This window comes from Musa acuminata, chromosome BXJ1-6, assembly GCF_036884655.1.
Source record: "Musa acuminata AAA Group cultivar baxijiao chromosome BXJ1-6, Cavendish_Baxijiao_AAA, whole genome shotgun sequence".
Taxonomy (NCBI): domain Eukaryota; kingdom Viridiplantae; phylum Streptophyta; class Magnoliopsida; order Zingiberales; family Musaceae; genus Musa; species Musa acuminata.
Genome location: NC_088332.1, coordinates 10,416,160 through 10,429,306, shown reverse-complemented (window position 1 = coordinate 10,429,306; position 13,147 = coordinate 10,416,160). Strand labels below are relative to the sequence as shown.

The 13,147-nt window shown below is 39.9% G+C and overlaps 1 protein-coding gene and 1 long non-coding RNA gene across 5 annotated transcripts; one reads left to right on the top strand and one right to left on the bottom strand.

The window, feature by feature from the left end:
• Positions 1–211: 211 nt before the first annotated feature.
• LOC103987635 (uncharacterized) lies at positions 212–6,884 on the bottom strand. 3 transcript variants are annotated; one of them, XM_018827430.2, is made up of 7 exons: positions 6,442–6,884; positions 5,794–6,054; positions 5,583–5,682; positions 5,150–5,270; positions 4,297–5,037; positions 1,522–3,526; positions 212–1,174 (listed from the first exon to the last, which is right to left on the bottom strand). In XM_018827430.2, exons 2-7 carry the CDS (start codon positions 5,990–5,992, stop codon positions 756–758), a joined length of 3,585 nt encoding a protein of 1,194 aa, XP_018682975.2. In that variant the 5' UTR covers positions 5,993–6,054; positions 6,442–6,884; the 3' UTR covers positions 212–755. The 3 variants fall into 3 exon arrangements, with proteins under 3 accessions (XP_018682975.2, XP_009404264.2, XP_065043157.1); XM_009405989.3 differs by having other exon boundaries at positions 6,476–6,884; XM_065187085.1 differs by having other exon boundaries at positions 5,794–6,048; positions 6,476–6,884.
• Positions 6,885–10,485: 3,601 nt separating this feature from the next.
• Positions 10,486–12,839, top strand: LOC135677705 (uncharacterized). Of its 2 annotated transcripts, XR_010514734.1 has the most exons (4): positions 10,486–10,625; positions 10,732–10,785; positions 10,898–10,957; positions 11,149–12,839. It is a non-coding gene; the product is annotated as an uncharacterized LOC135677705 (long non-coding RNA). The 2 variants fall into 2 exon arrangements; XR_010514733.1 differs by having other exon boundaries at positions 10,486–10,785.
• The last annotated feature ends 308 nt before the right edge of the window (positions 12,840–13,147 follow it).

Genomic DNA, 13,147 nt, shown 5'->3' with positions numbered 1-13,147 from the left:
TTTTAATATAACATGTATCTCCCTTTAAATATTTAGATATACAAACACATTTGCCTCTCATCAACCATTTGCCTCAAATCACCAAATCAATCCAGCTGTTGAGTTCAATTTGCAAAGAAATTGTTACTCACATTTAATCCCCCTGACGAACAAATATGAAAATTTTCCTCCCCGAAAAACAAAAATTTATTGGATCAAGATACCGAAAAACTGGCCAGCAAGCTTTTCCTGTATTTCGTTTTATTGCTGTTCAAGACGCGATTAGATAAGAGGATAAAACTAAAATCTATCACAATCCTCTCCGAAGAACAAAGACTAGGTATGAAAGAGGTGTTCAATGTTCATTAACCAGTACAGCCACTTCAACTCGTGATCTTTTTGACTGATTCAAAGCCATAAAGAAGCACACCAAGAACAAAATTTACAAAAGAATACCGTAGGCGCATTCCTCCTGAAGAGACAGGAGAACAGCATCAGAGTATACAACCGATCTAGCAAGAAAGATGTGGAAGCATGCCACAAACCTCTGATCCCTCTTGAGCTGATGCCAGGGGTATTCCCTTTACAGGTTTGTGTGGCATATTCCCGAGAATGAATCAAGATGGAAGCTCATGTGCTGCTACTCGTGACTTATAAACACCTCCTCGTCCGAAGAATATAGAAACCGGTGCTAATGCTATACTGAAGGAAATCCAACAAATAATGCATTTGCCCGTTGATTGTTGATCGTATCAACCAAAGGCAGTAGAAACTCCCTACATCACTGTGCAGTTGCACTTCGACTCCAGCTTTGGGGGCTTCACACTGTCAACCACTTGCGGAGCTTCAGCATTGCACGATGGAATCTCTGAGTTTCTGACATTGTTTCCCACCTCCGTAAGTGGCATCTTTTCAGCAGTTTCTGGTTTTTTTCGTCTAACCTTTTGTGAGTTCTGAATATATTTGTTAGATATATTTCGCAAATCCTTCCAATTGGAAACAGAACTTCCCACAAATGTAACTGCTTGATGAGAAGACTCATATAGAGCCAGCTCCTTCTCGATCGCAATTGTTGCAGCTTTGTAGGCCATATCATGGATGATAGAACTGCAGAAGAGTATTGTATCTGTTGCTTCTTCCAGGGTAAAACTTCTTTGCATCTGTTTCCTTGGAGCTTCGACCGTCATGACTTGTTCTGTGAGAAGCAAGTGTCAGTAACAAAAGAAAACAATGATATCAGATATTCGTCCTGTGTACTAGACAAAGCACATACTGTAAAAACACCATATAGAGAGAATTAATTTCCTAGGTTCAACAAATCCCAAGAAGCTGCATAGAAAAAAAGATGGAAAAGCAAAAACAACACATATCTACAACAGCTGGAATCTGACAAGAATTCATCAAGCACAGAGTAAACATTAAATTTGTTTTACATTCCAGGATAGTGAGAGTAAAAATATTGACTTATAAACACAAAAAGCAATCACAATTTGACTAGAAAAGCTCATCACAAGATGTGAAATAACAAGTAAAGCTACGTACCATTAGAAAGATCCTTGGAAATAGATTCTAATTCAGAAAGCAACACATCTTTGTCAGATGTTGTGGAAATGCAACCTTCTTGAAAATTCTCGACAGAATTTGGCACTTGAGCAGGTGTACAATCATCTTGTTCATCCTGCAAAGTGACTTTATCATTTTGCTGTTCTGAGATCATGGCAGAAGGGCTATCTGTTGCAACACCAGAGAAACCATTTTGATGGCCAGTATCATTCAGCATATAATTGTCTTCGATAGAACATGAATCTGTTGTAGCAACCGGTGCCTCTATGTCTTCAATGTTGCTTTCGCTGTTGTTAAAAAGTACTTGGGTAGTGTCTTCACACAAGTCACAGCTCTCACCTAAATTATTTGATACAGTAGTATCATGCAATTGTAGACCAGGTTCTTCTTTTGATTGCAGTAACAAGTCATTTGATGCCAAAGATGCACCGGTATAGTTGGATACATCTATGTCTACAACAGTTTGCTCGATAGATGTGTGATCTAATGCATTTGAATATACATCTGTAACAGCTTGCTCCGTAGATATATGCTCTAATGCATTCAAATCTGCATCTCCAAAGGAATTACTAGGCTCTCGAGCATCTACTAATATCTCTACCACAGCATCATTCTCAATGACTTTGACAAAACTACAAGACACTTCTTTTGATTCATTTTGAGGGTGAACCAGTGTTTCTGTGACCGTACTATTAGTATCTGAATGTGAACCACAACCCCAGGCGCTAGTATGACTTTCACCTCTCACGTTTTCCATCTCACCCTTCCTGCTGCTTAATTGGCGCCCAATGCGGCCATCCAATTGTCCAGACGATCCCAGATCAATTGAGGAAGAAGCAGAAGAACTATCCCTTCCAAAACTGCGCTTCATGGCAGTCATATTATCTCTTTTATAAGATGGCTCGGAAAAAGGTATATTTGCAGCAGAAAAAAATTTTCCTTGCATGACAGGCCACTTTCTGCTGCTTGACCTATGCGCTAGAAGTACCGCAATGCCTGTGCCCTCGGAGTTGTCAACCTTGTCACTTATACTGGGAGTTGGCTGTGCCTGCAGAGATTCACAGTTATCGCTAGATTCTGGAGCATTTAATTGACCTGGTACAAATACTTCCTGTTTAGGAAGGTTTTGTTGATATTCATGTTTATCACTAGATCTTGAAGCACTTAATTCACCTGGTACGAATACTTCTCCTTTAGATGGGATTTCTTCTCTTTTATCGCTCACCAGCAAATATAATCCACTATCTGCAGGGAAATTAGTTACTGCTTGTTCACTGCTTCGTTCATGTTGCCTAGGCCTGAGTTCGTTTTTACTCTCAGAGTGTGCAGACATTCCCATTTGGCTTTGCACCTTATGGCCCATTTTGTAATTTCCTTCATCTCGCATTGGGACTCGAATAGTCCCAGGTTCCTCCGACTCTATTAACTCATATGCATCAGAACATTCTTGACAAACATCCACATCCATATCCTTATAAATGACCATGAATTTTCTTCCACATTTTGAGCAAATACTCATTTTTTCCGCAGAAACAATCTCAGAACATTCAGCAGCACATGAAGAACCTGGACAAGCAATTGTTGTATTTACTGCATTACCATCACCTATAGAACACTTCAAAATAGAGCCATCTTTGTTGGTCACACACCCATCAAAGAACTCATTACTACTTTGAAGATTTGCAGCACAAGTGTCATTACCAGTATCTTCGCCTATCTCATCTAACTTATCAAACATAAAGACTTCATCCTGGAAACCAGCATCCTTTTTCTTCTCCCATTCACTCTGATCACGGTCACCATCCTCCAAATAAGGAGCAACACTAGCGCCAAGCTCAGAACTCGCATAACTACTATTTGTATGAGAAGAATTCCTAGAAAACATGGGCCGATGCGTACTGCTTGCTTTTCCAACATAAAATGTGGTGGCAGGTACACTCGATAACAATGGCCTGAACATGTTTTGAGGAGTTTTATGGTGATCCTACGCATAAATAGAATATAGAAATTCAGTAAGTGCAAAGACAAGCACATTTCTCACTTACTCCACTCATATACAACAGAGGCAGCATGAATAGAACACAAGAAGTTGCATAATAACCAAAGCTTTGAATCAAACAGCAAAGATGTGCATAATAAATAGACTAAGAAATGGAGAAAACTCCTACAGTGGACAGAGAAACTTGAAAAATGTACAGATCAATACCAAGTGCACACACACAAGTAGTTGTACTCCTCAGCAAAGTAAACAAACCATCAGAAGACACACAAAAATATCTAACAAGTTTTAAAGAAATTCATAAGCAATTTAAAACACGTGAGAATTTCCCATTTCTTAACAGTGATAACATGCATAAGACTTTTTACCTTCATGTTTATATATTATATATTACAATGACAAGAACATTATATCCATGCAAGGTGACCACATACACAATAGCTGGACAAGCCTTAAATTCAAGGGGTGTTCTACGAGACCAAAAAAAGCATTAGAATGATCAGAAATAGGATGTATTTTAAAAGTTGACATAGATAAATGAGAATGTTGAGATGAATTCTGGCAGGTTGATTGCAGCACGAAATGAAATTTAAAATAATGCTGTAGTTCAAGGGCCAACAGAAGTCCCCGAAAAAAGAAATTGAGTATAGGGAGATCATACATGCTGCTAATGCAACATGGAAAAGTAATGCTTGCACCAAACATAACGAAGATATGACCAGAACAGCAGATAAAAGCAATAAATGACACCTTACCATCTGTCTAAGTGCTGAATCAAAAGATCTTTTTGGTGCAGAACATGAAGAAGGAGATCTGGAATTTTTTTTGGAGAATCCCATAGCTCTAGTGTTTGCAAAATCTCTATATTTTCTTGTAGCAGCATTAGGAGAAACTCCCATGGATGCATGTGATTCAACATCATCTTCGCAGGAAGATGCTGCAGATGGCTTACAAATAGAGGTAAAGTGATCTCCTTCACTATTATGTGACGATCTGGCACTTCTAGAAGAAGATGGTGATATTGACTGCCTTCCGAATTTTGACACACAATTCCTTCCATTTCCAGATGCTGGAGGCGAACCCCGCACATGTGATGCTGGCCGATCCGTCAGAGAAGTTCGAAGGTTTGGTGGTGCATCTGTGGAGAAATCATGAAGACTTGATTGCCATCCTCGCAACTTTGGGGAGGCAGAACTTCCTCGGTTCACCTTTATGGGGGATGTTCCCCTTTTACCAGCAAATGCCTGCCCACTGGAACCAGTGCTCATCCTACGTAACGTGGGAGTCAAAGATCTTTGAGCAGGTGATGAAGGCTTGGCTGGAGGAGTGGAAGGTCTTCGTGAGGGTGTTGTTGGTCGAAGAACATGAGGTGGGCTTGAGCGAGGAGCTGAAGACGGCCTAGTTCTTGAATGAACAACATTATAACTAGATCCTGGAGATGGACTTGATCGACGTGGACTCGCACTGCTTCTGTTTGTTCTTGGAGTCTTTTCACACTATAACCACAGAAGAATGTCAAATACAGTGCCAGCAAAAGAGAAGAAAAGATGAAATGATTAAAAAAAAAAGTATCCCATACAAGATTTATATCACGAAACAGGATCTTACCATAGATGTTCTTGAAATTGAAATGGGTTGACTTCTTGCTCTACCTCTGGACACATTAACAGGTCGAGGCTCATCATCATCCAATGAAGGGAATAGGGGAGTATCAGGAGGAGTCAGCAGCCTGCTTGGTGACAAACAATTAACCTGTCATGACTTCGCATGGCTAAACTACCAACAACAGGTGGTACGACTTTGTTATCTAATTGCAGCATGAATATACCAAAATTGACTCAAAAAGGAAGATCAGACGAATGGGGGCTATAATAATTGTCTACATAACAACCAGCACTGCTTTAGTTACATGCTTAAAGTTCAGCAAAAACATAGCAATAGCCCATTCGACATTGTGTGAGAATAACTGCCTCATACTGACACAATGAAAAGGCTAAGAATTTGTGATGATATGCAAAGTCTCTTACATGGGGGCACTTACCAGTCATAGTCATTTTTCTCACCATCTGCATTAAGTAGATCACTGCTCTCTCCATGAGCTGGTATGTTGAGCTTGAAATCCGAAATATATCTCAACTTTGCTGATGATGTGGAGAAGAAACAGTTGATGGTCCAGCAATAGGAGAATGAATAAAAATCCAAGCACAAGAAAAGCTAAAGAACAAAAATCAAGGGGGGAATAAGGACATTACATATGGAATCATCAAAATCATCGGATGGGTGCAGCAAGAAGTTATCTCTCTCACGGTTCTGCATCTCATTGAACAGGACCAGATCATCGTCCTTGGCTTTGAGAGGAAATCTATTCTCAAAACTGTGCCCCCTCTTGTGGGAACTTTCCATCCTGAGCTCCCTCACAGGAGAGCGCCTCAACGAGGGTGAAGGAGGCATCTTTCAGCTACCCAGTCCCCGTCTTACAAACAGGCTTGCTTTCGGCTCCTCACACGCTAATGCTAGTTGCCATATGCCAAAAAAGAAAACACAAAATTGTGGCGTTAATGACATATAGACCAAGCTTGAGAATTACAACGTTCGAAACGAGCAATACAAGAGACAATTTTGGTTGTTGCGCTAAAGAACCAAATTGAAGCCATCGGCGGATTCAGCTGTGATGTTAACTGCTTTCTACCATTAAATGCGTAATGCCACATAGCAATAAAAGGCAAGATTATGCAAGCTGGTGCACATCAACGTTTTCACACTTCAGATCGAAGCCCGCAGAAATTATACGTCGAATAGAAATGATTGGTTCGAGCTCAGCACAAAGCCACGACAAAACAAACAATTCAGGCGAACTTCTATCGAAAGCACAGAGAAGCTCACTCGAGCTACGGAATCACCTCACCGAGAACCCCACAGGTCATCGTTTCTCACCTCCAAAGACACCGTCTGCTTCCGATCTCCTCCCAGCTCAGCCCTCCTCCACCTAGGGTTTCTCCATCAACGGCGACGCCACCCGCAAAAGCCAGCTACTTTTCCGATTACCGCCTCCGTTCGGTACGAATTCGAGGCATGAACGGGCCGCATTCAGCGACCGGCGCCGGGATCGAGCGGCGGTGCTGATCGCAGAGGCAAGCGAGCAGCTTTCCCACGATTTAAGGGTCGGGGGAGGAGGGAAATTGGGAAGATGTAGAAGGGATTCCAAGGGGTGGAACGCCGGGAGGGTGGAGAAGACGAGAGCTCACCGATCTCGTAGGGTTTCGATCTTTCTTTTTTAGCTTTTTGGTTCTTTCCCCCACCAAGTAGCTGTGTTTCCTCTGAAGCACGCTTTCGCTCTCTGTTCACCGCCGCTTACTACTTCCACCACCTCTCTCTATTTTTCCTCTTTTTCTTTATTTTTTAATTAATAATATTTAAATTACTAAAATACCCCTATCAGGCTTGAGAAAAATATAATTATAATATGTAAAAAATAATAACTTCATATTATAGTCTCTTTTTTTTTACATATTTTGATGACTTACATTAAAAAAAATATTGGTATGGAAAATTTAGTTTTTATGATTCAAACTCGGACCAAATATTTAATATCATAATTTTTCACGTAATTATAATTATAGGAAGATGAGGTCAAAAAATATAAAGTGAATTAATAGGAAATTAATATCATGTGAAGGAAATTAGTTCTGACTAATCAATGTTTTCTACTTTTCCTTTGTTGTTAAACTTACTTTTCTTTAAATTTAAGTTGGATTTAGTTTGTTTGAAGATTAGACTTCAATCTAAAGAGTGAATATTCTATTCATTTAATGGATGATCTCACAAACATAACTCAATCTTCCAAAAAGGGAAAATTAGCATTGGCCTCTCAACATAAAAATATTGTGGCTTGAGGTTAATATGTTACAGTTTAATCATTCAAACCCATTTCATATGATCTAAGCACAGTGGGAGTAGAAGATCTAATGCATAGAACTACTCTTAAAGTACTTATTATACATATTAAAAGTAATAAAAAATAGTCTAATATGAACCCAAAAACACAAAAAAAGAAAAAGAAAAATCAAGCTTGTTGTAGAACAAAGAGTGGCTTAATACTTGATTAGAACACACTCAACTGAAGACCCCATCACCAGAAAATATATATACATATATTATTGTGGAAGGTCTCCATTGAAGCTTTGAAGACCCCACAAAAGTGAGAAGACACTGCTAACTAATTCCTTAGTCAACACCATAAGCATCCTCCACTGATTTCTTACTATATTCTTCTCTTATCAAGCCACCATGATAAGATAATCTTGTGCTATCATCATTCCTTGAAAGAGAATAAGTGTACAAGACAGATGGATCTGCAACTCATTTAATTATTGGAGAGAACCTTGTATTAAAAGTACTAATATTGACTTCTTTGACATGCATGCATATGACAACCAGTCTTTTGTCATATATGGCCCTAGGATTAGGTCACTTTCATCTGTTTTCATTCTGGTAATTATGCCACCACAAAATGCAAATTATCATGGTTGATTGGTAACATCACAAGCTTGCATATTTAGTGGAGTAATTTGTAGAGGTAACAAAGAGCAAGGCTAGTTGGAGTCTAGCAGACCTTCCAACCATGTTATGTTGCATGATTTGAGCAGACATGGCAACTAATGATTCTGATATTTGAGTAAGCAAAGTTAGACAACTCCAACTCCAATCATGAACATGTTGAACAACACAAGTTTGAGTCTAGGAGGATGGGAACAAAAAAAATTAATTGATTAATTAAATCATCAACACCTCATTCCTTAGTTAACTTGAAACATCTGCCTATTTAAGTTGAATATGACATCATTAACACAATCATGGAGGTAGAAAATTTATATGCATATTAGAGTCAATGAGGTGATGATTCCTACTCCTGTAATTTATTCTTATTCCCACTCCACTTGTATAAAAATGCTTAGGTTTCTCTATAACCCTATAAAAAATAAAAATATATTTTTATCCAAAACAATAAAATAGATCGAATAAATCTATCATGCCAACACAAATTAAAAATAAAAAAAATTCTTCATCTCATTTTCAATTCAAAAAATATTTCTCCTACTACAAGTGTCGATTTATGAATAAGAAATCCTTCGACGACCAACGATTTTTTATAATCACCTCTTTAAGATTTATATCGTAAGATAGTGAATCAAAATTCAAAATCCAACACGATTGAATTGACTTTATAATTTAAATTAACAATTTATTCTTTTTGAACTAACACTAACTATCGAATGTCTAAAGTATCCTATATTCTAAAGGTCATGAAATCACATTCTTAGAGTCTTAAATAATATTATGATAAAAGTCCATTTAAATAACCAATAAAGGAGCACAAACCAAAGCCCAAGCATGGAGACTTTGGAGGATAGCAAAAGACTCAAAGAGACAATAGTGAATTCCAACTTTTAGAATTTGACTTGTTGGCATAGGAACAAAAGAGGAATATTTGAGGCATGAGGACTGGCATTTAATGTGGAAACAGATCTAGCATCTTTCTTTCCTTCAGCAACACTTGCAAAGAGACAGAATAATCCAGAGAGGAAATGGGAAAACATGGGATACTCCATTTAAGAGTCACATCAGCAGAAGAAAAGGTTGATGGAGATGGGAAAGGCTTACGTTGGAGGTGAAAGCAAAACTGTTTCTTCGTCCGCCACGAACAAAGAAGGCTACTCCTTTGTGAAACGGAGGAGCACTGTGTCTTATCTGTGTAAGACATTCCTTTGTCTTCGGCGTGTGGTCACAGCGGCGGAAGGATAGGTAATATCTACCTCATGCATCACGAGCTGCCGTTGTTGTGTACGGTTTTCGCTGGCGTATAAGGATGGTATCGGATTGGACAATTCTTCACGTACTCCGACCGTACGGCGACAAGAATCGGTACGGTGACGGATGATGATGATGATCACCGGAAAAGACACCGTCCACGGCGTGGAGATGGAGGGCGGAGTTCTTCGACTCAACTAACATTCCTGGAATGCTTTAAGATCCGTTTTTGCGATCACGTGATCTTAAATCGCTTTAAGATCCGTGCGAAGTGGATTCGCTTTAAGATCCGTGCGAAGTGGCGAATCCACTTCGCACGCGGTGATTCGTGCAGGTGCACTTGGAACCCAATTCGCTTTAAGATCCGTGCGAAGTGGATTCGCTTTAAGATCCGTGCGAAGTGGCGAGGACGCTCTAAGATTCGTGCATATACACGTGGCGTCCTACAGCGCTCCAGATATTTGATGTAGCTGGTGAAAGAGTCGAAACCGGTCACGCCATGCTTACCAGTCCGTCGTGTGGAGTTGGTCGACCCTTGTGTTGCTGATCCGAGCCCAACGAAAGTTGATCCTGGAATGCTTCAAGATTCGTGCGAATGCATTTAGAACTCGGTTGCGGTAGACGCCGATGCTTTAATAGTCGTGTAACGACGCTTGGCGCTCGACCGTGCTCCGGATGCTTGATATAGTTAGCGAGGGTCGAGAAACAGTGACGCTATTTTTAGAAGTCGGTCGTGAGAAACGGTCGAGGCATGATCGCTGATCTTGCCATGCTTTAAGATTCGTGCAAGTGCACTTATAGGTCGGCTGTGGTGAACGAGAATACTTTAAAATTCGCACAAATACACTTGGTGCGATACTGGCCCAACCAAAGTTGTAATTAAAAATGCGCTTAGCACTAGGTTGCCGTAGACAAGGATGCTTTAATATTCGTGCAACTACACTTGGCACTCTGTTGTGCTCCGGATATTTGATATAGCTAGTGAGACTGTGATGGAGTCGAGAAACGGTCACGCTATATTTAGAAGTCGGTCGTGTGAAATTGGTCGAGCCACGTGCTACGGTTCCGAGCCCAACCACGAGGGTAATCTGGTTATCGCTCGACCTTGCCTCTCCTCTGACCCCCTGCCCCGCTTATGTAAGTCTTCCTTTTCATCCCCGAAGAGCGGAGTGAGGCAGCAGCGACGTCGAGTCCCCTCCAAGGTTCCGCGAACCCGGAGAGCGACGAGCCCGAGAGGGACGAGGAGAAGCAAGAGGAGCTCCATCGTGGAGCGATAGTAATGCGCTCGATCCTGTAGCCTCTTCTCTTGATTTTCTTCACTTTCTTGAAGCGGTTTCTTGAATGTTCCTCTCCTCTGGGTTTGCTTCTGGATACGAAAGAAGGAGTCCGAGAGGAAAGAGGAGAAGGAGCGGAAGGAGCTGCAATCTGGAGGCAAGGTAATGTTCTTGATCTCATACTTCGCCTCTTCTCTCAGCCTTCTTTGTGTTCTTGAACGATTCTTCCTTATGGGCTTACTTGTTTCGATTACTTGTTGGCCTGAAACCAAAGATCGAGGTTCCCGGGAGAGATGAGGAGAACGGGCAGAAGGAACTCGAAGACGTAGCTAAGGTAATGCTCTTGATCTTATACATCGTCTTTTCTCTTCACTTGCTTCGAGTTCTGGAAGCGACTTCTGAATTCAATCATTGCGTTCAATCTCGTACTTCTTCTCTTCTCTTGAGTTGCATCTGGTTCTTGAGACGGTTTCTCGAATGCTTTTCTCTGATGAGTTTGCATCTATTGTTGCCGCGAAACAATAGATCGTGGAACCCAAGAGGAACGAGCAGAACGTGCCGCGGGATCTGGAGTACGGAGATAAGGTGATGCGCTCGTCTCTTGGCTCGATGCTGGAGTTATTGTAAGTGGATCTTGAATGGTGATTCTTTTGGTCCTGCTTTGTCAAGATCTTGGTGCTGTGACGAGGCATTGGAGTTGCATTGCAGCTATCATAGTTCGCTTCCTGATTCCTCTGGTTGTCTGTGATCTGTCATTGTCCCTTGCATTACGTTTTCTTGATTCTTTCTATCTTGTGTTTCAGCTTAACTTGGTTTATTGATGTTATGATGGATTCTGGATGGTTGTTTCTCGCTTAAATAACATCTTATTTCTTTGGCCTTGGTTCCCCTCTATTGACTGCCATGTAGACGATGTAGCACTGCGCTTCTCTTGCAGTAGAACTTGTGCCATTACAAGCTGTATTTATACCATTTCGACAATCTTTGGTTTCTGTGGGTCCTAATATTCCTTTAACGTTTTGAGTCTTTCTCGCTGAGTCTATTAGAATTATTCACCAGCACCAAGATAACAGATATTCTGGCCATAATTTTTGTGGAATATTTTTCGTGAAGGTCATTCTAGCATGAGGATATCGGAACCCACAAGATTTGCAGCGAGTTGTTAGCTAGAATGATCTTTTATTCCCGCCTTTATATGTTATTTGTGCTGGTATCTTTGGCTCGTTGGAGATTGCCTCTCATTTGATTGACATACTTATTTATTTGGCCATGGTTCTTTCCCCTCTCTCGTCTGCTATCCGGTTAGTTCAACATCATGCTTTCCTTGTAGGAAAATTCGTGCCATTATTTCTCTTACAATAGAATTGAACAATAAAATTGTACCATTTTATCTGTCTTTGTTTTCCTGGATCTTTATTTCATAACAGTTTTTGCCTGCATCTCCGAGCTATAAGTCAATTTGGTTTATAATTTCGTCGAACATTTTATTCAAGTTTTTCTTTCTTGTATATAAATCTTCAACATGACAGTTAAATGCTATAGCTAGAATTGATCCTTGGAAGTTATGGTTATTCTGATCCTGATTCCTGCATCTTATGTTACCACCTGTGATATCTTTGATTCATTGTAATAAACTAATAACCTTGACTTCTGATGGTTTCAGTTATCTGGCACTGAGAACATCTCTTTTAGATTCTTCACTCTGTATTCTCGCACCCTGTTTCTTCAATTTCGTCTGTTGAGAGAAGGATTCAACTTAATTTCAATTCATGTAGATTTGCTTGTACAAATGTTTTATACTGGTGCCCTTGTTCCACATGTTGGATGCTTCCACTAATCTTCTTTACATTCCTTCAAGCCCATCTGAAAAAATTGTAACCTTTTTGAGTTATTTCTTGCATGTGATTCTTGAGACCTTTGAGAATGGGGTTTGTAGTATGAAAATTCATAGTTGGTCCAGCTGATTGATGTATTCTGGCTCATCTTATATATATTTGAATTGTTGAGGGTAATGTGTAGTCAAATTTAGTTACAAACTCGGAATCGTTGTTGTCACCCATTGTCATTATCACAGGAGAACCTTTCAGCATTGGAAACAGACTATAAGCGTCAATTAATTCAATGGATGCTGTTTTACTATATCTTGTTTTCTAGTGAGACTTTTGCAGATTCTTGACACTGATTATGCTACCTTCAGACGTGTTCAAAAAGATGAGATAAAATTCTATAGGAGATTTCTGTTTGCCTATCTGATCACATAATGATTTTTTTTCATATGCTTTTTCTACAATGTTAATGATTAAGTAGTCCTAAATTATATTTGCTTTTCAGCTAACATCAAGGAAAGTGTCATGCTTAATTGTGTTGTTCAAAGCAGCAGCATATCTGGGAAAAGCTAGACAAAGATGAAATAGACCATATCTTTGCAAGTCTCGAGCAATGTAAGACTAGAAACTCTCAGTTTGGTGAGGATCGGACCAACTTTAATGAAATTTACTTGGTAAGCATGATATCAGTGAGTAAT

What these genes read in the sequence shown, in the direction of transcription:
- LOC103987635 (XM_018827430.2), bottom strand. Translation starts at nt 5,992, where the DNA reads ATGCCTCCTTCACCCTCGTTGAGGCGCTCTCCTGTGAGGGAGCTCAGG. An exon ending in CAATTTCAAGAACATCTATG is followed by an intron (nt 5,038 to 5,149) that starts GTAAGATCCTGT and finishes CTGTGGTTATAG; the next exon opens with TGTGAAAAGACTCCAAGAAC. An exon ending in ATTCAGCACTTAGACAGATG is followed by an intron (nt 3,527 to 4,296) that starts GTAAGGTGTCAT and finishes ATTTATGCGTAG; the next exon opens with GATCACCATAAAACTCCTCA.